Consider the following 24,965-nt stretch of genomic DNA (forward strand, 5'->3'; position numbering starts at 1 on the left):
TGATACCCCTGAATATACTCCCATAGTCTAAAAATTCAAGGCTTGAGAATTACTGCTGAGTGGAGATGTCTGTATTTAATAGTTCTTGATGGGTTTATCTTCCATTAACTAGTTGAGTAGCTTCTTGAACTTCTTTTTAATATGCCATTTTTCATTCAGCTGTTTTTACAGAACATGATTCTTCTAAAGCCATTTTAGGAAGCCAAAGCCAAGTTCAGGTTAGGTTTAACAGAACAAAGTGCAAATGCAATACTGTGATATTCTAACTATTATAGGATGTCCAGCATTGGAAGTTACACTGAAGTTTTTCAAAATCATTTCTGGCTCTCAGATTTGTTAAGAAAACCTGAACTGACAGTAATGCACAGGGATCTAAATTGAGCCCTCAGAGAGTTTGTGTATCTGGGAGGCAAAAATTGGGTGGATCCAGTTTCAATGAGCTAAAATTAAAAACTCCTAAGCTGACAAAAATCTTTATCCTGGTAGATAGTAGAGAGAGAGGCACAAACGAGGGCAGCACTGTGAAAATGGCCCGTGGGGAAGCAGCCACCTACCTAAACCAACACATCTCTGGGTGGGACCTGCCCCTCCTGTGCCTGCCCTCAGCCTGGCTTCGTGCCTGGGCTGCACAGCCCCTGCTCCGACCCCGGCGAGCGGCAGGCACGGCTCTGCAGCTGGCAAGGGTTTTGAGTGACACCATCCCACTCCCACTCAGTTTTTCTCTGCAGCCAGCTCAGTGTGCAGAGAACCTGGGTGTAGGAGCAAACGGGCTTAACCCTAGCTAGGAGAAAGTTGGGTTTCTTCTGTATCAGCCCAGCAGTCCATTGCACATGCAAAGGCTCTGTTTCTTCTGCAGCTCCTCCAGGCATAAAGTTATGCTGCTGCTGTGTGAGAACACAAATAATGAGGGAGAAAAAGAAGAAAAGAAATAGATGGGGGGGAAGGTGGTACCAAAGAATGAGAGAGAAGCTGGGAGGAAAAGAAAAAAAAATGCACACGTAGTAAGTGCATAGTAAGAAACACTGCAGTTTTCATAGCTCTGATGAATCACAATATTGTCTTCCCAGTTGGAGTGTTGAGATTGTGCTCAGGGCTCAGCAATTTAAGAATTTTATCCCCAGATCCTTTGCTCCAAGGCATTTAGCATGGATTTTTCATTAAAATCAGGAATATTTTTTTTTTAATTCAAGAGTCAGTCTCTGTGTTATGTTCTGTATATTGGTTTGTTCTATATATTCAGTTTGTTTGCCTTTTTACAATAAAAGCAGGCATGTTTTAGGATGAGATGAAGAGAATTGCATTTAAGAGTAAAAAACTCTTTCAAGAAAACTGTGTATTCTTCTCTCATTGTCTGGTCGGTTGCTGTTTGCACAGCATTTGTCATAAATACATCTTCCTGTTCTGTCGAGAATAGTGGGACAAAAAGAAAAAGCAATTAGGTTAGGGCAAGTTGTGACTGTCTTTATGAAGATAAGGAGGAGTCTGTACTGTCCCTTCTTACCAGCCCCTCTTCTTCCGACAAGGCAGGCTGGGGTGTCTGCCAGGGAAGACTTTGGTCTGGGGAGGGCTGCTGGACCGGGGGAGGTAGATTTCTGGCCTCTGAGCAAAATGTCTCCCCGGGGACTTTGGGGGAGACCGTGCAGCTTGATGGCCGCTGCCCCCAGCCCTCACCTGTGGGCCACGCTGTCGGATGCCGGTACGATGAATGAGGAGGGTTGCCCGTGGCTGCTTACCCCGCTCACTGCAGTGGCCTGGCTACACCGCCGGGCTTTTTCCATTAATGCTCAGGGAATACTAATGTGACCCCTCCGCTAGTCCCCTGCTACACCTCTGAGGATCCCTGCTGCTTTTCCGAGTGTGATTTTTTGATGATAAATCCCTGCTTGTGCTAATGATTGTTCCTAGCAGTAAGAGTGGTGTTACTGGAAACAACATGGAAAAACGTCTGAATGTCTGAAGTGAGTTATTTTTAGAGCTGTGGTTTGCATGAGTATGCTTAATGCTGGTGTATTTATTAAGGCCATGGAGCAAATTAAAGTGTCACGAATAAAGGTCTATGTGCATACAAACTTCCTTTTCATCTAGGCAGAGCCATAGTTTAGCCTAAACATACAGCAGCTGCTCTCTCAAGATGGAGAGCGGAGATACAAGTGCTAAACAGCACTTGGTGAGACTACTGGGATGTATAGTTTTGTCATACATGAAAAATGATACAATTAAAACCAAAAATTTTGCCTTAGAAAAAGCCCATTGAAAAGGAACATCTTCAAAGTAAAAAAAACAAAACCACATTAGTTTGCATCCTTTTCTTTTTTTCGCTATTTTTACTGGGCAGGTAGCATATCTTCAGTTGCTCAGGAAACCATGATGAGTTTTCTTTTTTAAATTCATAGGTATTCATTTATGTATAATTATGTAATATTCAGTGTATCAAAAATAAGATTGAGCCAGACTAAGTAATCTACTCCATTAGATAAAAGATACGAACACTGAAATCATTACAACTGTAGAAAAATGTTCATGATGTTAGGAGATTTTAACCTGAATTTTTCTGTCCTGTTTGCATCACTGCTGGGTTGTATTGACAGTAATATTCTGTATGAAACAGAAAGCAATTTATAGAGTCTATAAAGGAATCTTAATGAATGTTTCGTATTCAAATCTTTGTGTTATTTAGGATACACATCAGCAACTTTGCTCCTTATTAATGCAGAAATATCTTTCATAACCCTGTTATCATCCCATTTCCTTTAGAGTAGGATAAGTTTGTGACCTGAAAAGTACTCTGGCTCTTCAAAGGGAAGGGAAAGGAAGAAATCCTCAACTTGCAAAGACAAAGATCCTTACCATTAGATATTCCTAGACCTTAAGCTCAATTTCAGATGGGTTTTGTTTCTGCTGCCTGAATTCACGTTCAGTGTCTGCACAGATGTTCATTAATTTCTGTGAGAGATAGATACATTTGAAAATAAAGTCCTGCGCACTATTCCCCTGGCCTTTAGTTCAGAAAGATGCTAGATCATGTTGAGTCTCAATGTCAAATATCTCTGTGGGGAAAGACAAGAAAACCTGACCTATTTGCATATGTGAGGGGGTATGGCAACAGTCTGCTGCACTAATGTAAGAGAAGGTTATTTTACGATAATAAAATTGCAAAAATTATAACCCGCAGTTCAAAAAAAATAAATTCCTCCTTGTGTTTACAGATAAAAAGGAAGAAGAGTGGGAACATCAGCTCAGAGACTGTGGCCGGTTTTTAATAAGGGCTGGATGGCTTCATGGCCCCTAAAAACATTTTTATATAAATGAGTTGAGATAATAAGGCTAATCAAATGTCATGCTTCAAGTAGTCAGTTCATGGCCTGAAGGGATTGGGAAATGCTTTTCCTCCGCTGTGGAGATGTGCTTCATTGATGAGGATTTGTCCATTCTGGAGGAGGGTTGCAGAGCTAAAGGCATCCCCGATGACTTGCTGCGGACAGTAATTCATATGGACTCCCATCAGCACCTTGGGTGTTTTATTTTACCTGAATGCACAAGTATTGCAGGAGCCTGAACTCTGTCATCGACATCGGTTAAACATGACCATGTCATATGGCAGTATTGCTGAGCAATCGTGAAAACTTTGCTTAAAGGTTGCGCTGCAGATCAAGGTGCAGGGATTTACTCAAATGAGTTAGCAGACTGGCGGGTTTGTGCTGTATCGGCAAGGCTGGATTCACATAATCGCTTGCTAGTTTTCCTGAAAGGTAAGGAATCCCTCATAAAAGCTGGAGGTTAGAAGCCTAGGCTTCTTTATTTCATGTTATTACCTTCTTTCTCAAAGCATAGCATCCACAGCTGATAGTAGTACACTGCAGTGCACAGCCTGGCACGTGCCACATAGGCTTGATTCGTTAAGGTTGGAGGTCAGAAGAAAGAGATGGTCCGATTTGTGTCAGGTATTCCAAGGTCAAAGGGATGGTAAATAATAGAAACCTCACAGAGCTACAATTGAGTTAAGAAGATGAGGACATATAACACTGTCTTCATAAAATGTTCAGAATATTAAAGCAAATAGCAAGGTATCCCAAACAAGATTTGTTTTCCATATCTGCTGGGAGTTGAGAGGACAGTGCAAATAACTCTTAATACCATTTGTACCTTAACTGTTGTGCCTAGGGGATGCATTCACACAGAGCTGAAATCACTAATAGCACTTACTTTGGGCTTACCCTACAAATTACAATATAACATAGAGCCAGCCTGCATCTTGGAGGCTGCCTCGCCATGGCAGTGTGAGCTGACTCTGTGGTCTGCCTGTGTAAAAGGTCTCGTTTTGGCTGGCTATTGCAAGTAGTAAACTTGGAAAAGCTTTATCGAAGTTCTCTGCATGCCAGATATATAGTGGAAATTGTATGTAAAAAAATGATTCCCTTTCAAATTCCAGGTTTTGTTGTATAAAATTCTATCATAAACTCAATCCTAGCTGGTAAAAACTTTGTTCTAAGATGCCGTAGTGTCTGTAGACAAAAGCTTTATGACATAAATTTTTGGAAAGCAAGTTAAGCTTTTGCTAAGATTTGGGGAAGATAAGAGGGCCCCCTTGTGGAAATTGTATATATGTAATATATATGCACACGTAGTCCGCATAGTCTGAACTGATGTGGAAAGAAATCTGTTAGGAGGTCAGTGGAGGGGAAGACAGCAGTTTTGCTTATAGCTTTGAGTTGTATTATTCATAGAAAACATTTCTGGGTTTGATTAGGTGCTGTCAAGTATTTTAGTGAAAACACAAAGCGCAGTGTAAAATGTGCAGTGAGTGGTCTATCTTATAAGTATTAAATGGAAATACCCCATCATCTTCTTGCTTAATGTCTTACATGAGAAATGTGCGCTTACATCACAAGAAGAGGAATGTTAGGAGAAACAAAGTTAGCATTTTTGTCTTACAGCTGAGCAATTTCCTTAGCCTTTGTGAATTTTTTCAATGAATGAATATGAAAGACTACTCTTACAATGTTTTATTTAGTAGAATCACCTGAAATTCTTTAATATCCATATTATCATATTGTTTACCTCATGGGAGGCAAATCTCAAAAGTTATGACCAAACCTACATGTTTTAGAAACTCAGCATGTAGGACAAGAAAATGGTTGTGATGCCTGGATTTTGTGATGATCATTTATAATTTATGGTCATTATGCTTGATGTCAGAATTAATAAAGGCTCGAGGCAAAGCTTAGAGAGAATAAATTGATGTACTTTCAAAGGGATTTCAATTACTGGGCCTTTTTATTGTTAATTACTTTATTAATTGAGCAGAATCACTGTACTGATTCAGAATGAGTTGCAGTGAAAAATCCCACAGAACTTTCACCTGAGCATCCCAGATTTGAAAGCGAGTGTCTGCAACTGAGCTATTAGTTGGAAATCAGAGGCAGCTCGGTCAGGATAGGAGCCTGGATGCACGCCACTTGTGGCGCAAACTTGGTTTCCAGTAAAGCCAGCTACAGAGGAGCATTGGAGATGTCTGTGCTGCTTTATTCTCCTAGCCGGAGAATAAAATGGTATAGCAACAGCTCCTTCAAAAATGAGGAAGAGGATGAACGTAAACATTGTAATTGAATTTAACATAAATATTTTTGCTCTGTTTCAGACCTAACAAAATCTGACTGAAGAAATACAAATCTCAGAAGATTTAAGGGTCTGGTTACATTTCATTTGTCTTTTCAGGAGTTCTTTGAAATTGAATTTTCCCAAGCAGGTATATTCTTGTAGGCAGCCAGGACTCTCGCGATAACAGATCTCTCATAATTCTGCGTGAAAGTGTGTAGCGTTTTCGTCTTTATAACCATTACAAAAGGCCTTACGTTGTTCAAGTTACTCAACAGGTGGGAGTTCTGCATCCCTGTCTCTTTGCATCGGAGCTGGAGGCGTGCGTGCTGAGGGCAGCTGGAGCTGCGTGCTCAGTCGCCCAGGCAGTAACCTGCTCCAGGGAGACTCCTCCCGAAACAGGGACTTGCTCTAACCTTGCTGGCAGCTGCTCAGAGACTGCGACCTGATAGTGAGGAAGGTTTTGTGGCTTGTCCTGTGTTCATAAGGGATATTTTATGAATCCTATTGTGCTAAACCTGTGATAGTAGGCATCAGGCTTGATCAGGAGGGTCCCTTCCCAACCCGGTTTCTGTAACCCTTGGAAGCTATGTTGGCAAAACAAGCTCAAACTGCGGGTCCCTCTTGCTGCACTGTCTCCAGGTTTGCTCTTCTCTTGTCCCTTGCCTGTCAGCACCTTTCTTTTGTCTGGCCAGCTCTTGTTTTCTGCTGCCACTTGATGCTGTGGGTCACCCCCTTAGCTTGTCTCCCCTGTACTCATAACATCTCCCTGAGAAAGGCAAGTTCGGTACTTCGTCCCCGAGCTGGGGCTAGAGGCAGCTCCGGGAGGCATCAGGTAGTACGGTAGTGCAAAAACATCTTTATTTCATTTTCCTTTCTGTGCAGTGGCATAACAAAGGCAGAGACAGGAGAAACGATTTTGAGTAAAGATGTCACACGTGCCCCAGATTGGCGTCGTTCTTGAGACACAGCGATGACCTGTGCACAATAGGGATGAGAGAGAATGGGAGCGATGTGAGCAATGGATTCCTCCTTTGCCAGTGCTGGATTTATTATTCTCTTCGGCACAAAGGTCTTGCATACAGCACCTTTAAAGAATCTTATAAGACACTGTATCTATTGCTTTTGAATAGTATTTCCTCCTGTGTGTGCTCACACACCGTTTCTTACAAGGTACAAGGTTTTTATTATGTGTGTGCTTGATAGAACAACCAAATTCTTACTATTTGATTTAGTATTGCATTTCATATTTGTATTTCTTTCAGCAAGGCTCTTGCTACTTCACTCCTTTCAGCAATTTAAAGAACACTTAGAACAACTGAGCTTGATATAATTTAGACAAAGAACAAAAATCTCTGGAGGGAACTTTGTTAGATTTGTGTCTCATCAAGAAATGATTTACAATTTGTATCAAGGTTGTCTGATGGAAAGTGGCAGCTTTATTTTTCCATCAAATCGCCTAATCTGTACATTTCTATTCCAGACCGTTTCGCTCTCAAATAAATTGCCATTTCCCCATCTTAACCATTCTCTGTGTTCTCACACGCAGCAAAGCTGGGGCCACCATTCTCAGCCTTTGGGTGAAACATGTAAATACGCAGCATCTGTCTCTGATAGGAGAAGGGAAATTTACCTTCAATAAAGTATTGGATAGGGTGGCATCTGTGAAGTTACTATGCAAGGCAGAAAACATGAGGCTGAGCATAAGGATTTCCTGGTGGACAAGAAGCTGGTAACAAAACGGGAGGTGCTGAAAGAGGGACTTTCTGGTGAAAGGAAAGTTATTAATGAATTTCCTCAGGGCTGGTCTTAGCTCTGATCCTATTTCATGTTTTCATTAATGATGTTGGCACAAAAAGCTGAAGTATGTTAATGGCATTTGCTTAATGACCTTGAGGATTTCAATAGAAGAGGTGGAATGAAGTTTGGTAGCGCAAAGTGCAAGATCGTGTGTTTGAGGCTGGCAGAAACAGATTTGCTCTATCAACTGAGTGCTTATTAGCTGAAATGGGGGAGTGGAAAGACCTGTGTATTAGCCAGTAACACAGGGAGTACGAGTTTCCAGAGTTATGTGGCCCCATAAAAAAACAAATGTGAGGCCTCATGTGAAATTTGCCCAATTCTAGCCATGTATAGTGAGATGTGAAGTTGTGCAAGTTCAAATGCCAGGAAAGGACTGCTCGAATAGTCAAAAACCAGAATCAATCTCAGGATCTTCCAGCACATCTTACTTTTGTGAGCCTCCTATCAAAAGCTAGCATGGAGAGCTGAGATGTTGGAAAACTCAGGGTGCATCTCTGAGTGTAGCGATCTAAGCGTGACCCAAGGGGGGTCTGCAGCGTGGTCACTTCTGGCATGTCTTGTCAGAAGAGACAGTAACAACTAGTTCAGCTTTGTAAAATGAAAGCCGAGAGGTGTGTTTGATCTCTAATCTCCAACTTAAATGCTGTTTCTCCTTCTCTGATGTTACATTTATAAATCCTCTTGATGTATTTTCAGCGTTAACCCAAGAACAAGATGTACGTTGACTAAGACCAGGTTTAGTCGGGGAATGAGACTCATGTTCCTAACCATGAGAAGCAGCCTTCACAAGCTCTTTCCAACGGGAGCAATGGCGTGAAAAGGATACTTCAAAAGGGACTAGGATGTTTTATGAAGGGGATAATAGAGTGCTGTTATCTGTGCTGGCAGGGGAGGGCACTCTAATGGCTCTGGGAGCCTCCTTTTGCTAAATAAATCAGCAGACCATGTTTCTGGGTACCTGAGCATCCTTAGCTCTCACTACTGTGTGTTTTCTTCACTAGCAATGAGGCTGAGTTTATCTACATGTTTAAATATAGAGTTAGATGCCTAACTTTATGCTCTGTGTTTGAAAATTTATGCCTAAATCGTAAAGGCAGCACACAGGAAAAACATGTATTAGCTCAGAAAGCTCACACATATTCATATGCTATTCGTGTGCATTTTCTAGAATACTGGCATTAAAACCATGGGTAGCTACATCATTTCATTAGTCTAGGAGCTGCTCAAGATCCAGACTTGATACCTGTGAACAGAATTAATTTCTTCAGGGACACATGGTTGCTGCACTGTCCTCTCTAATTTCTAGAGACTCTATATTGAACAAAGTGTCATTGAAATGAATATTCATGAAGTTGCTCAATAATTCAGGGTGTGCTGATTCAGAGTGTTATAGCCCTAGTTAAAATCATATACAAATATACAAAAAAACCAATCTTATAAAAGGCAAAGCACATTCATAGAATCATAGAATCATAGAATCGTTAAGGTTGGAAAAGACCCTTAAGATCATCGAGTCCAACCGTTAATCTATCACTGCCAAGTCCACCACTAAACCATGTCCCTAAGCACCACGTCTACCCGTCTTTTAAATACCTCCAGGGATGGAGACTCAACCACTTCCCTGGGCAGCCTGTTCCAGTGCCTGACTACCCTTCCAGTGAAGAAGTTTTTCCTAATATCCAACAGAAACTTCCCCTGGCGCAGCTTGAGGCCGTTTCCTCTTGTCCTATCACTTGTTACTTGGGAGAAGAGACCGACCCCCACCTGGCTACAGCCTCCTTTCAGGTAGTACTCTGTACTCTGTCTCGGGTAGCCAGGAAAGAACAAGGGAGGACAGGTATGATCTAGCTGGCGAGTTGGTTCTGGTTTGATGTGTTTTCTGACAGGACCATACATCTGATGACAGAAGACTCTCTGCTGTCATGCAGAATTGCAGAACCCCTGGGGCGGGAAGGGACCTCAGGAGGTCTCTCGTCCAACTCCCTGGTCAGAGCAGGGTCAGCTCTGGGCGCAGATGGGGTTGCTCAGGGCTCTGTCCAGTTGGGTCTTCAAGACCTCCGAGGGTGGAGGGCACACAGCTTCCTCAGGCAAAGCTTTGCCAATGCTTAATTATTCTCATAGTGAAAATGATTTTCCATGTATCCTCCCTTTTTTCAATTTATGACCATTGTCTCTCATTATCCCACTGTGCACATCAGTGAAGAGCCTGGCTCCATCTTCTCACTGACCTCCTCTTAGGTACTGGAAAGCTGCTGTTTGGTCTCCACCTAACGTCTTAGACATGTCTTTGAAATGCTTCATTAAAATCTGCATCCTCACAAGTTTATGTTGTCCTATGTCAAGAAAAGAAGTCTCAGCACTCCCAGTTTTCTTTTGCAGCAGTAGGTCCTGAGATCCATTTTCACTAATGATTTTGAAGGGTGTATGGCAATGTGATATGTAGAAAATATTATTATTATTTTCATGGTTATTCATTACTTTTTTAAAGTACAAAACCACAGGTCCTAACTCCAAAAGCCTACAGTGTTTTATAAGAAAGTTGTCAGTTTGCATAGTTCCAGGCCATTTGTCTTCATGCCTAAAGTGTTTAAGAAAAAAAAAATGGAGTCTCCACAAATGTGTTTTTTACCATTGTTTGTGGTACAGATGATTTTGGAAGTCATCTTTTTTCCAGATAATATAAATCTAAAACAGCGTTATGTTCAAATAGCTTACCTAGTATCTCACTCTTCTCATATCCTCGCATAGCTCTACACCATTATTGAATTTGCTCTAGCTTCACTTCAAGGAAAATTAGACTCTTTAGGTGGAAAAATTCCTAATGTTGTACTTGCAGCATTTGTGTTGACACAGGTTCACTCTCTTTCTTCTGCTCTTCTGGATTACTCTAAATCACAGCTGTTAAAAGTTGATGTCAGAGAGTGAGTGATCTCTAAAGACACTTTTTGTCATTGTCATGGTTTAACCCCAGCTGCCAACTAAGCACCACACAGCTGCTTGCTCACGATCCCCACCCTGGTGGGATGCGGGAGAGAATTGGAAGGGCAGAAGTAAGAAAACTCGTGGGTTGAGGTAAGAACAGTTTAATAATTAAAATAAAATAAAATAAAATAAAATAAAATAAAATAAAATAAAATAAAATAAAATAAAATAAAATAAAATAAAAATTATAATAATAAATTGTAGTGAAAAGGCAAACAACGAAGAAGAGAGAGAGAGAGAAACAAATCCCAGGAAAAACAAGTGATGCAACCACACACCACCCGCCAGCTGACACCCAGCCAGTTCCTGAGCAGCGATCGCTGCCCACAGCCAACTCCCCCCAGTTCATATGCTGAGCATGACGCCATACGGTACGGCATAGCCCCTTGGCCAGTCTGGGTCAGCCCCCCTGGCTGTGCCCCCTCCCAGCTTCTTGTGCACCGGGCCGAGCATGGGAAGCTGAAAAGTCCTTGATTTAGTATAAGCACTACTTAGCAACAACTGAAACATCAGTGTGTTATCAACATTATTCTCATCCTAAATCCAAAACAGAGCATGATAGCAGCTACTAGGAAGAAAATTAACTCTATCCCAGCCGAAACCAGGGCAGTCATCTGTCATTCTTTAATCAGGTGTGGGACACTGATCTTCTGATCAACAGCCATACAAAAAAATAAAATAGTGCTGTAAAGCTTTCCTGAGATTTTTCTGATAGCATGGATACAGAATTTAATTTCATATTTCAGAGGATATTTAGATGAAAAAAAAGGGCTTGCAATTTCTAAACAGAAAAAAACAGGACTTTTACAATGAGTCCTAAAGCAACAGTTTAATGTAAAAGAAACTGAAGTTGGTGACGGGGAGTATCTCGGCTAACATGCAACGAAATGCGAGGTTTCCCATTTCTTAAGTGCTTCCCGGTGCCCAAACACCACATTTCTCTTGCCTGTAACAGACTGTGTCAGCGCAAGTAGCTTCCTGAGCAACCATCTTGGCTCTCCAGAACCAGAAATATAATCCTAGCTGTCTGACTCCAAGCCCTCCCCTGTCTCACTGATATACTGATATATCGGCAAGGACAACAAAATTATGGTAGACTGGTTTTCTAACTGCTAGTTTGGAGATTTGTGTGGAATAATAAACAACTTACTTAAAACTTCTGTTTACTTTGGGAATGCTCCAGCTCTAAAACCCTGCTTAGAATCCTAACGTGACTGGTGTATATATATATCATAGGTACAAAAAGTCTTGAAATGGAGGTTCTCTGTAGTTACTTCTCACTTGTTACAAAATGTTATGTTACTGGTTAGTTTTTGAGGTTGGCCTGAACCTTGCACTCTGTGAATATGTCTTTGCAGTCAGGGAGCCTTTGCCTGCAGGCATGGGGTTCACCTTACAGATGGAGACACCTGTATGTAGACGCCCACAATGTAGACAGCTCCAAGTCAGCGGGTATCTAAGCTCCTGTTGTGGTCAAGGTACACAGTCCAAGGCATAGGGAACCTCTGAAGTGATACAGCTCATGCCAGAGCCGGCACCTACCCTTGGCCAGCTGCGTCACTCTCCGGACACACACGACTGCCTGCATTGAGCAGCCCCCCACTGGCTTCAGAGGTTGCTTAGACACATCGCTTATATGTAGACCACTGCATTTAGATGTCTCACCCTGGAAGTAGTATCCAGTCCCTTCTCTGAGCAGGCATGTCCTACAGATTGAGCTGCATTTTATGGCACTGGGATAGCCAAAGGGGTAGTTAGCCAACAGGAGCTTGTGGCCAATTTGGAAATAGGAAACAGTGGCCAGTTTGTTTTTCTGGTTGGATTCAAAGTCATGGGACAAAATCCCAGAGGAATAATGAGACATATCTAAAATTGAATAATTTTGTACCTCAAAGTGAAAGTTACAATTTTTTTATTTAACTTTGCTGAAGTCAATGGCACGTTCTCCTTTAACGTGGAGTAACTGAGTGTCTATAGGACATTACAGCCACTGCTTTAAGTAAGCACAGTGCCATCATCGCAGTTAAAAAAAGCAGAAGTGGTGGGGGCTCAGATCCTCTGAAAAAACAGCCAACTAAGCGGTTTTCCTGCATGCTGAATGGGTGAGGTACGTGATACAACAGGATAAATGATGACTTCTCAATGGTGACTGCTGTTTTTTCAGTAAAAGAGTTGTAAAGAAACCTATGAAAACCTGAGAGGACAGCTAATAATATTAAGATCACAAACTTTTGTAAAGGATGTCTTAGAAAAACATATTCCCATCACAGTGGTCTAGCATCCTGAGACAGATGCTAAGCTTAAGAAACCGATGTGCTGTTGCTACATCATCTTCGCAGAAGTTTGTGGGCTAGGTAGGGTTGATCTGTCTGGCTTGGTGGATAAGCTGTGTGATGCTTCCTGCAGCCGATGGATATGTATATAGTTTATGGGCTGTTTCATAGCTTTTTCTCTACAGTACTGTTGTTCTGAATAAGGAGTGTACAGTCAGTTCTTGTTACGTTGGACAGGTTATCTGTAAATTAAGCACAGCATAGATGCAGTGACACTGCACAATAATGTTGCCGACCATAAGCTGATACATCTGCATTACGCCAGGATGACTTCGACCAGTTTGGATCAGCCCAACAATGTTTCTTTGCTTTCTGCCTCCTGCCACCATCCTTGTTGCATGCTCTTATTCCCTAATTGTTCAGGTATTGCATTATCCTTATTTTTGTTTCATTTGTTTACCCTCTTCTCTTCACCGTTACCCATACTGACAATACTTTGCCTGAAGAGAGGTTGCTGATCGGTGGTTAACTCTCTTACTGCCTCCGAGAAATTGGGCTCCAGGATAAAACTGGGAAGCACAAGGCTTTTGTCCACATAATGCAGATCCTTCTTAACCCTTCATCTTGCCACAACCTCTGTTGTTAGCAGAAGCATGCCGCCAGGCTGGCTTTTACTGGGTATTAGACCTTTCCTGGGGAGCACACTCACTTCCAGGATTGAAGCTGCTAACTTCTTCTCTCAACTTGGGTCGTAAACTTGACCAGGGCTTTTATTTTCCCTGCTACCAGGAAAAAAACAGAATGTGGATGGTTTTATGATGCACCTGGGTTTTTCAGTCGTTTGGGTTCTTCTTTCTGCTGTCTGTTAGTGTCTTCCAAAATATTCTCCAGTGACTCTTTTTCCCCACCTCAAATATTCCTCCGTCTCTACATCAGCTGCTATGAGTGCGCTGTTCTCCTTTTATGAAGCTCATCACTCTCTGTATGTAAGGTCTTGCCTCACGCTTTGAAAGAAGAGGGAATAGCTTAGTTTTTCTCCTCTCTGAGCCTCCGAGAGAACTGCGTGAGCTCTCCTTGTGCCGGCTGCTCCACACGAGAGCGGGAGCAACAGAGAAGATGCCGTTCATCCTTCTTCCCCGGGGGGCCCTGGGGAACGTTTTTGTTCTCGATGTGCGGTGATCCTTCCCCTACTTAGTAAATCTCCCTCCGCTGGGACGTCTGTTCCGTGGCGATAGAAGAAGAGGCAAAATGCCCTGGTTTGTGATCACCTCCAGTAACATCAGAGTCTGCTCCTCTGAAATTAATTTCTAAACCAGAGCAATACTATTGAAGGATTAATGTAAGATTAGAGTATTTATGTTAAAATAACTTATGATGTGAAGGAAATGCATGTTCTTAGGTTATAACTAGAAGCTCATTTTAGCTGTTCTATTAATTAAAGGTTTCCTTTGCCTAATGCTAATGAAGAAACTGGATTTCATGCCGGTAGGATGAGAGCCTTCTGAATTCCCAAGTGCTTTTTAACTCTAGTGTAAAAAGTAGCGTGCAGCCCACACTTCACACCGGTGCTTGTTTGGGACTGTGCATGGATTGCTGAGCCTGACCATCACGGTGCTTAGCGCCTGTCCAAAAAATCATCCATCCCATAGTGGCGACTTCAATAACCCATTAATTTCAGTACATAATGCTCAAAAGGAGATTGTGTAATCTGGGGAAGTTGTATGAAGTTTCCTTTCAGGAGGAGTTAACGTCGTGACTAGTGGGCTGGTGTTGTTATAAGGATTGTTTGAAGTGTAATCTAAAGTGTTGGTACATGTCTGCATGTTTATATAGACAGTCACAAGTTACATTGGCAAATACATACTATGCATTTACTATGATTTTTCTTTCATTGACAACTGCAGTTTATGGCCACATTCCCATGTAAATTTTTACACACAGACATACACACACGCACACGGTGATAAAGATATAATTTGTATGCTTTTTAATTAATTTGGAATGTTTTGTGTAAAACATCTTCTCACTGACATGCCAGGGTATTCTGCTTGGCTGGCCTTTAAGCACTGAGGCTGTCTGTGACAGCAGTTTGAGTAATCAATGATGGGAGTCTGTTGAAATGAAGCCAGTAAGTCTGTGATGAGTTTGCTTTGTCAAACAGGGTAACAGAAGTTATTACTTAATTCTTTGCTGGGTATTTCCCACAGTGGGTAGCTGCGGAGTTTCACATAGCCACGTACGCAGGAGCATGGGCGACTCAAGCGGGTCATTTACACCGATGAGAACAAGCGCGCATCTGCATTCGGAGTGGGTCAGGCATGTTCAGTATATAGCTGACTTGACGCTCTTTTACTGAACAGTGAAGAAAGGAGAGACTGAAGGCCATCCCCAGTTTCATATTTTTATGAACTACTTTTTTGTCTTTATTATGAGCTGACTCCTCAGCCATTCCTAATGTGTATTGTACTGAGTATTAGGCACTGAGAGCTCTGAAATGCTGCTATATTTAATCCATAAATGTCAACATCTGAAAACAATTTCCTGAGATAATTTTTATAATTTTCCAACTGAAACAAATGTGCATGACCTGTCTATTTTTACTTACATCATTATTCTGGAGACATGGCATCCTTTTCCCTGAAACAAAAATTTGTGCCACAACTGCTGCGCAGCATCCTCCAGTCCTCTGTGTAGCTTTGTAACGGTGTCATCTGGACATGATCAGGTGGAAGAAATGTTAAGGTCTTCCAATGTCAGATTGGTTAAAAGGGTGATGGAGAGTCATGAACAGAAGGTTAAACAGGAGGTTGTAGACTGTGCATGCGGCAGGGGTGGCTGCACTCTTACTTATTAGTGCCTTGGAAACTGAATGTGTATCAGGCTGCTGTTAAAGGTTGTCTGCAAGATGAAGAAGCCATTCAGCTGATAACACAAGAAGGCAACGCTGTGAAAGATGTACAAACCAGAAGCAAAGTAATCAGGATAGCAAAAACAGACGCAGAAGTCAGGTAGTCACAAGGAGGAGCAGCAACAGACTGGCGAAAGTTTCTTGCCCAGTCTGCATAAGGGAAGCTGCGGATGTTATAGAGAGACAGGCTGTTCTCATTTCCCTGCATTTGCTTCGTACTCCTGTTTATTGCACATCAAACACATTTACATATCCAGGGATGAAATGGAAATGATTGATGCAAAGGAGGTATTTTTGTTAATTGTTGTTGCTCTGAGTCATGCCTGACTGGGACTGCTGGAGACGGGTGAGGAAAGACAGAACTATTATTAGAGGTATAAATAATTGCCAAGAGCAACTTTTAAACCCATCTGTTACCTCATATCAACATCCAAAATTATTGGGGGGGGGGGGGGGGCAAGGATTAAGCCAACGCCAAGTCTCTGTCAATGTAGATGTTGGCAACTGCCTCTGAATCTTTGTCCATCTTTTTTTCATTTCTGCTCCCTTGGAGCTTCAATCATTTTCTGTCCCAACCTTATCAGTGCCTGCTGGACGTTGCCACAGCAGTGTATTACGCTCGGAGCTGATGGGTGTTTGAGACTTTGGCTGCTTTATCTGCACACCACTAGTGAAATGTATCCACTTTTTGTGCCGTTAGTTGGAAAGCAATTCTTAATGTGCTCTCATACATGCAAGGTAGAGCCAAGATGAGATGAGCATCCGATTTGAGAAGGGAACACTGTGCTTGAAGTGCTTAAAGACAGTGCTTTTTGCAGTGGAGCTATACTGCAGAGCACACAGGAGGATTTCTGGACCTTCCTACTCGGCAGGAGTAGTGAAGCGGGACTTTAGAAATACCTGTCTATGAACGGTTGCGTGATCCTTGGGTTCGCTGTTTATGTGGGCTGTGTAAGTAACAAGCAGATCCAAACAACTGAAGTGCAGTTTGATCATGTGTGAGCAGCAACCAGAAAACCCAAGCCCCAAATTATTTTGGAAATATCATCCTTCAGAGTATCATCTGATGCTAACACAAATCATGGCTTCCAATGCAAGGGATAATGAAAACACATCCATGGCACTCCCTAGTTTATATCCTTCCACCTGTACCCCTTCTGCTGTGAAATAATTCTTGTAACAGTTCTTTCCGTTAGATAATAGTTCAAGAAATGACCCTGCAGCAGTTTGTAGTTTGGCCTCATAACCTTATTCCAGAAAATATATTATAGATCCTGTAGGTGGAGAACTCAGAATGACTAAGGAGAAAGCATTCAGCCCTGTTTCCTTTTGCTTTGTCTGCACTGAGGAATATATCTGCATTTTTAGGAACATGTGGGGAAATACCTATTTTTATGACAAACCTGAGGTTTATGGAGAAATTATGGGGAATCTTTAGTGGCAAAAAATGGGTGATATCTGAAAAAGAAAGGTAATTGTCTTGGAGATTGTTACCAATTTCGAGATTTTTCATTTAAGTGGAGCTAGCTCTTGTATGAGATGGCCCTCACAAAGTGTTGATTTGTTTACAGGGTAACTTGTCTTCAGCAAGCTTGCCTCCTGCTTACTTGCTTCATCCTTCTCTAGGCCCAAGAAAGAGTACTGAGATCAGACTTTCCTTAAGAAATCTTAGGACTCATGATTTATTAATGTATTGTTTGCAGTCAGATGAGTCATGCAAACTCACGAGCCTATTTTTGTACCAGACTGTGTGTTAATTTTAGTCATGAATCTTCTGCTGGTTATTCTAGCTGACAGAAATCATAAGTATTTTGGTTTTGCTTTGTCTTTATGATATCATCCTGTAATTCAGGTGAGTTGTTATTGAATAAAACATTTCTCAGTAAAAATCCTCAATCTGTGCAAGCCTGCTTGAAGCATACTCAATTGCAGTCCATTTCAGATTGCCATAAATAGATGTACAAACTCAATTCAGTAGCTAAAAGATGAACTGACAATGTGAGTTCTGCAGTTATTTGCTCTATTTGAAATCAATATTTCTTGGTGTCTCTTTTGTATTCTTGACAGGTGAGGTTGAATAATGATAATCTTTATATCAACAAATGGTTTTGTACTATGTGATTATAACTAATTTCAATCAAGCACTTGTCTAAAATTAAGTCATATGAATGGATTTTGGGTCTCTCATTATCTTCACTCCAACCCATTTAATAACAGGGTTCTTCTTAAGTAGGTGGCTCATGCCAGTCTTCCACATGGTGTTATTTTTAGCACTTGCAGCATCCACGTGAAATTGCTCGTGCTTCTCTTATATTCTGACCAAGTGCTGTATGGATTATCATCTTATGCATCTTGTGAGACATGCGTGTCTCAGTCCAGAAGAGAAATGGCAAGATTATATAAATCTCTTTTCCCACTCTTCCTGATATTGCTGAGGGTTAGCATTTCAAAGTAGAGGCGAGTACACTCCAGTTAATTGGCTTCTACATAAAGTAACTACCACTGAACAGCTGATAGGTCAAAGTAATTCCTTTTCTCTGATAACTGCTTATTTCCTTTCATCTCTCTCTCTTTCTCCCAATTTACCTTGTATTTTATTCACAGTATTTATGAAGCTTTAAGCTTTTTACTCTCTCAGAAGCAGTCACTTTAAGTGCCTACATTACACTGGAAAAAGTGAAGGGGGTGGTGGCGGTGGCTGGTAATCATTTTACTGGAGAATAAAGAAGTGAAATCCATTGAATTTTAAAACTGTGTTTAATGATATGTTTCAGGAACTTCTATTACATCACGATGCTGAGGGACCCGGTGTCACGGTACTTGAGTGAATGGAAGCATGTCCAGAGGGGTGCGACATGGAAAACTTCCCTTCATATGTGTGATGGAAGAAGCCCAACACCAGACGAGCTGCCTACCTGTTACGAAGGAGATGACTGGTCTGGAGTGAGTTTACAGGAATTCATGGATTGTAGCTACAACTTGGCCAACAACCGCCAGGTGCGCATGCTGGCAGACCTCAGCCTGGTGGGATGCTACAACTTGACTTTTATGAATGAGAGTGAAAGAAATATGATTCTTCTTCAAAGCGCCAAGAACAATCTGAAAAATATGGCCTTCTTCGGGCTCACAGAATTTCAGAGGAAAACGCAGTATCTCTTTGAGAGGACATTCAACCTGAAATTCATTTCCCCATTCACCCAATTCAACGTTACGCGGGCCTCCAATGTGGACATTGGTGAGGATGTGCGGCAACGGATAGAGGAGCTGAATTTCTTGGACGTGCAGCTTTACGAATACGCGAAGGACCTGTTCCTGCAGCGCTTCCAGTACTCCAAGCAAGAGGAGCATCAGAAGAACCGGCTAAAGAGGCGAGAGGAGCGGCGGCTGCTGCGGGAGCAGAGAGCTCACCAGTGGCCAAGGGAAGAGGCAGCAGAAGTAACCATTACTGAAGATTATAATAGTCAGGTCGCAAGGTGGTGACAGTCCTCCATCTTGACTAACCGATGAGAGGATCAGAGTGTTTGTGCAACTTGGCTACCTGGGAATTAGCCAAGCAAGGCCTACTGCTTTGGTAAATGAGACCATGTCTGATAACTACCCCTTCTTGTCTCCGTTTTTCTTGGTTTCTGCCAGTGAGGAAAATGGTTTGGTTTGGTTTGTTTTTTTTTTTTTCTCAGTAGGCATTAATTAGTGTTATTAAATGGCAGTAGAATAGATTCCTGTCCAAAAAGACTTCATTCAAAGCCCTAAGTTACGAGGATGGGTTGAAGAGAGAGCGTTACCAGATGTACCCTATACAATCTGAGCTACCAGAACTTGTGCAGACATGAATGAAAAATTGAAAAAAAAAATCTATTTTGGTTCCTCTGTGACATGAGAGCTGGTTTATTTCATACTGTCCTTTGCAACTGTAGTGTGTAGCTTTCTAGTGAATGAAATGGAGGAAAGCATATTGCCCTTCAAACTTCTCCATGCTGTGTTTTGATTAAGGGAAGAATTTGCTGAGGTGATTAAAAAAGACCTAGGAAATGTGGGATTGGGGCATGGCTTGTTCTGTTCTGTTAGCCAGCACTCAGAGATTATTTATAAGTGAAATGATGGGAGGGTTAGCTTATTTCTCCTAGAGTACCAAGCCCAGCCAGGTAGCAACTGTCTTTCTGAGCGCATGTGGCAAAGAGAAAGCCTTGAGGTCCACGTGGCAGCTGGGCACGCGTTGCAGAGATTATCTGGTTGGAGGCAATGAAATCAGCCTTCGCATTCACAAAAGGTGAAGAGAGGCCAAGCAAACTCCAGGGAAGAGGAAAGAAAGAGCAGGAAAAGCTTAAATATTAGTGTGACATTTTCCAGATTTGCTGTTAAAGCCTGGAGATGTATTGTCTGTGAAGGTAGGCAGGTTTATGATATTGCCTGTTAAAATACATTGATGCCAAGTGAATACAATTTAAATTGGTTTTCTCTCTAACTACGGTAGTGGCTAGAAAAAAAGTCAGCTTTCATTTTTATAGGATACATAATGGATATGTGGAAAGTCTTGATATTTATTACTCTGTAAGAAGATTCTTTGTAAATTTATTGTTTTCATGATGAGAGATCTGTATCTGTTTTTCTTCCTTGTCTAGAAAAAGATTCAATGGGTTCTTCCTCCACGTGTTACATTCTTGTGGCTAAACTGCATCTATTTATTCCAAGATTTTATGTTGTTCCATTTGTAATAGTGAAATTTTAAAAAGAGGGTCCTGTGCACCATAGATCTTTTGAGAGAGGTTTTTTCCTTCTTCTAGCATAAATGTAAAGCATTAGGAGGAAATTTCTCTAAGTGCCTCAACGTGGCTGCTAAATCAAGATGCTGAAAGTATATTATTGCATGCATGAATGGCTTTTATCTTACAGATTTGCTAATTAGAAATACTGGAGTACCTGATGTGGATGCACATTTCTCATTTATTTTCAAAATTCAAGGTTTTTATCCAGTCGGTAAAAAAAAATAATGTGTTACAGAAAGAAGAGGCTGAATTTGAAAATTTGTCTCTTCATTTCCAAGTCTTTTTCTTTTTAGTGCATGCTGTTATCTTCTTTTCTTCCGACAACGCTATTGCTACTTAGCTATGCACAGTATCAAAAATATGATCTAATGATCCTGTTGAGAGTTAATGTATACAATAATACATTAAACGTGGAATATCATAACGGCTATTAAGAAGTGAAGAGGGCTACCGGGATGACGCCTCATTATCAGTGTAGTTTATTAGCAATATGCTGCTTTACGCCTGATTGTCAGCGTGCTGCTTTTGGGGTGAGTAGCAGTGGTTTTTGATCCATAATACCTGTTCCACTGGTGGATCGTGCGCATCTCCCCCGACTTCCATGTTCAGAAGGGAGAACGCAGGACTGCAGATCATCATTCTCCTGCCCAAGCGTGGCATGTCTGCCTTAGAGAAGAGTGAGGAGCTCTCTAGACTCCCTGGACGGTACCACTTGGATCCCCATTGCCTGGAAGAGGCGCTCAGACACCTCGCTCACATATGGACACCTACCTTCAGAGATTTAAATTAAAATGTTTACAGTCTAGGACTGAAGCTCACTCTGCGTGGCTGCAGGACGGCGAGGCCATGAAGAGCTAAGCCTGATTGGTATTATTGCACCTTTAGCGCAGTACAGGTAATTCGCAGCGAGCTGCCATCTTACCTGCTGGCAACAAGGCTTCAGGCTGGGCTGGCCCTGGCCCTGCAGAGGGAAGGAGCTTTCCAGCTGGTGGTGCAGGGATGATGGGGAGCTGCTGCATCTCCCCGTTCCCAGGCCCATTGCTGCATCTTGCTGCAGACCCTGCAGCAAGAGAGGGGAAGGATGCCTTTGGCACCTGATACGCCACGTCCAGAGTTTGCAGGTGCGCTCCTTGTTTCCGTGAGCGCAGGGGGCTGTGGGTGCTGGGGGGGGCCCCAAAGGACACCCCAGCAGAGGCAGAGGTGGGGTGAGCAGTGGCACGGGACGTGCGGGAGAGGCAGGGCTGGCAGGCAGGGCAGGGGGGCTTGGCAGGAGCAGGGCTGCGCAGGAGAGAAGACAGCCACATAGGAGGAAAGATGCAAGGCCAAATTCACATTAAGAAGGAAGATAAGCAAGGAAGTAGAATCAGTCCCAGCCCATCTTTTGTTGTAAAGCATCCCTTCTTTTTCCTCCTAAGCACAAAAAAAGGGTCCCCTTCCTTGCATCCCTGCCTCTTTTCCCGGCAGGCCACCTCTCTGCACCACTCACAGCAATGGGGGCCTTGTTTTTCATTTAGAAAATGCAGTGTTATCTTTTCAGGGGAGAGGAGAGAGAGCTCAGAAATTGTTCCCTGCAGCCTCAGCAGTGACTGTAAGTATCAGTTTCAGCTGTCTAAGCACACCAACCCTTCGTTCTCCGGACTATTCCTTCTGCCTGACACAAAACAAAGCCTAATGAGGAACATCGAAGCAGTCTTTGGGCAGTTTACATTAGCTTTAATAGTTTGGCAATACCTTAATGCGATGCCTAACCTTTTCGTCAGTCATTTCCCAGGAGACAAGATTAGGATCCTGAAGAGCTGCTAATGTGCTGTAGCATCTATGTTAACGGGATTTGCCTTAACGCTTGGGATTTAGTTAAAATTGAAGTTGGTTTGTTGTTTTTTTTTTTTCCCTGGAGCCTGTGTAGCAGATAGCCCTGGTTGTGCCGGAGAGGTTAAGGCGGGGGCAGCCAGCGGCTGAGATTTTGCCCAGAGCCCCTGGGAGTGAAGGACCCAGCACCTGCCTGCCCAGCTCCAGCAGCAGGCCCAGCAAACTCGCTGCGCCAACAATACTGTTTTTCTTCGCAGAATTTCCTGGCACATGAAAAATAAAAAGTAGTTTGGAAATACTTTCAGGCTGACTTCTAAGACACAGGCTTGCAGCTTTTTTCCTCTTGGGCACTGCGCCCAAAATAATGTAATGCAAAAGCAAAATAGAAGCCCTGGTTCATATCTCTGTTACTCCAGGTTTTCGTTGCTCTGACAGCACGGACTTCACTGTAATTACACTGGCTTGTATAAGATTGGAGCGCAGCGTGTTTCTTTCAAAACCTTTGTGAGCAGCAACGCTATAGGATTTCTGTCCATCTTCCTGGCATTATTTTGTTGCTTAAACAAGGCAATTTGGCTTCTGCTACTGTGGTGCTGAAACAAATCTCATTCTTTTGTAATGGAGATGTACTTGCTAATCTCTCCCATCACATCCTCAGCACTGGCTGCCTTTTCCAGTTAAAATTCACTGTAGGCTTGGAGCAGACAGAGAAACATGCTGTGTCATTAAAACTTGTTCCTGGTAATTCGATGTCTAGTCCAAGAACTCAGCCTATTGCCTGTGGGCCATACTTTATTAAGGAATGAAAATTTGTCCTCTCTTCCCCACTTATCAGTGCTAACAGTAAAAAGTTTTTCACCATGGGGAAAGAAAAAACCACTGTTTCTGATGTTGGGTATTCTTCACTGCAGTTGTGTTAATAGTGAGGCTGCGATAGCCTCGCTAGGGCTTCTACCCAATATGCGGTAATTTGCAGTTCACTGAAAACAGAAGTACAGAACAAAAAAGTGATGGCAGTCAGATCCAGAGCCAAACTTCCTAACTGCAGCATATCCATTCAGCCAAACCAAATGGCAGGTCACATCACCTTCACTTCTGGAGATGTTTCAGATTTGACGTCTGCTACTAAACCAGGAGGTTTCTTAAGTTGGCCTTCTCGTTAACACACGCTTCCTTCTGCACTAGTGGGTTCTTGCTTCCCACCTGCAGTCTTGTATCAGTTATGAGCACTGATGTTATAAAACTTATCTCACTAACACTTTTTTTTTCCTCCATTGCTGTTCCCCTTTTATATGTGGAATTATTCTTTTTTGGTCTGGGATAAGGAATATCTTGTTTTCAGGCTGGTGGAGACTACCCTGTACGAGATGAGCAATCACAATAAAATCATTCTGCTGGAGCAGATTGCTGTATCCTCCCTACATGTGGCAAAAGCATACTCGGAAAAGGTACCCAGTTTGCACTGAAACACTTCTTTCAGTTTGGTTCTTGTAATACTTTCTCTGTTGATATTTTGTGGAGGGAAATGGGTTTGATAGCCTACAGCGTCCTTGGCTTTCTTCTTGGCCATATCACTAGCTCTGTGATTTCAAATAAATGTTGGAAATGAAAAAAAATTAAATCAAGAGTTCCCATCAGTTGCCATATTTAAGATGAAAAGGTAAATTAATAGGCTGTAAATTACTTTATTCTTTAGGATTTTCCTTCTGTTTATGTGCAATAATGTGTGTGAACTCTGCTACTAAGAGATTGTATTGTGAGTAACCATATCTGCTTTTATTCCTATTTACAAGATAGTTTGTAGACCTAGGGATTTTCATTGATGTAAAGCACAATTTAATGAATTATTTAATGTGTTTAACCATTGTGATGTCAAAAGCAATTGTTTTCATATATTTATTTGTTGGTGGTTTTCTGTAAAATGATGCTCATTAAGAAATCTGTTAAAAATGAAAAAGTTTTGTTGAATATTGTTGGGTCCATGAATTACTTATGAGCAACAAATAAACATTGTTTGCGTTTTTGAAACACTAAAGGTTCCATCTTATCTACATAGCCATAAAAATGACTAAAAATTCTTCTGTCAGGCTGGTTTCAAGCATTAGTAAAGATCCGCTGTGACCATAATTATGTTTTTTTAACAAAATGTACATGGAGGAATATAACTAACTATTTAATTATGCTGGGGCCCAATACCAAATCTTGTGATTCCGATTGACTTTGGTGGGCTTTATCTCAGATTGAATTAAGACAGGAGACTTGAGACTTGAATAGTCACCAGCTCTAATTCAAGTGACCCCAGTGTCAGCATTTCCATACTTGGATTGAATTAAGAGTTAAGTATGCAGACAGTGGTAGTGAATTCATTGTACTTCATTTCTACTCCAGCGGCACTGAGGACCAGTCCAAACTGTCAGGATAATCTCATGAGCTGCTGTGGGGAAGGATGAGAAGTTGCAGTCTGTTGCCGCACCGTTAGCCTCATATGCGTGCCCTCATATCTTCTGAGGGTGTGTGGACCTTGGGAGGAGCTGACTGCTTATTCAGCCGTACTATTTCATGTAAGTGCGTGAATACAGTGAACTAGGTGAGGGACGAGGAGCATGGAGGAGCATGGACAGACTTGAGTAAGGAGGAAACACTGACCTCTCTTTTACAGAGTAACTGAGGCCCTCTGTTAGGTCTGCACCTTCCAAGAGTGGTCTGGGCCCGTTCTATTTTATTGGACCAATACTTCTTCACATTTCTCGATTTTCCCAACAACAAGCCTTGCGGACATGCCACATTCCTGCAGGTGAGTCTGGTTAAAAGAGAAGGCCATGCTGTGGCAAA

The 24,965-nt window shown here is 42.1% G+C and overlaps 1 protein-coding gene across 1 annotated transcript in view; it reads left to right on the top strand.

Annotated features, from left to right (window-relative positions):
* The window catches only part of HS6ST3 (heparan sulfate 6-O-sulfotransferase 3), a gene marked incomplete at both ends in the record, with an annotated part of 307,692 nt that extends 288,651 nt beyond the window's left edge, over nucleotides 1-19,041 (top strand). The window contains one exon of the mRNA XM_082337671.1: nucleotides 18,336-19,041. Within this exon, the coding sequence (XP_082193797.1) occupies nucleotides 18,336-19,041 (706 nt within the window). The remainder of the gene's footprint in view (nucleotides 1-18,335) is intronic.
* Nucleotides 19,042-24,965: the final 5,924 nt, after the last annotated feature.

The sequence above is a fragment of the Platalea leucorodia genome (genome assembly GCF_965183815.1).
Source record: "Platalea leucorodia genome assembly, chromosome: 2".
Classification (NCBI taxonomy): Eukaryota; Metazoa; Chordata; class Aves; order Pelecaniformes; family Threskiornithidae; genus Platalea; species Platalea leucorodia.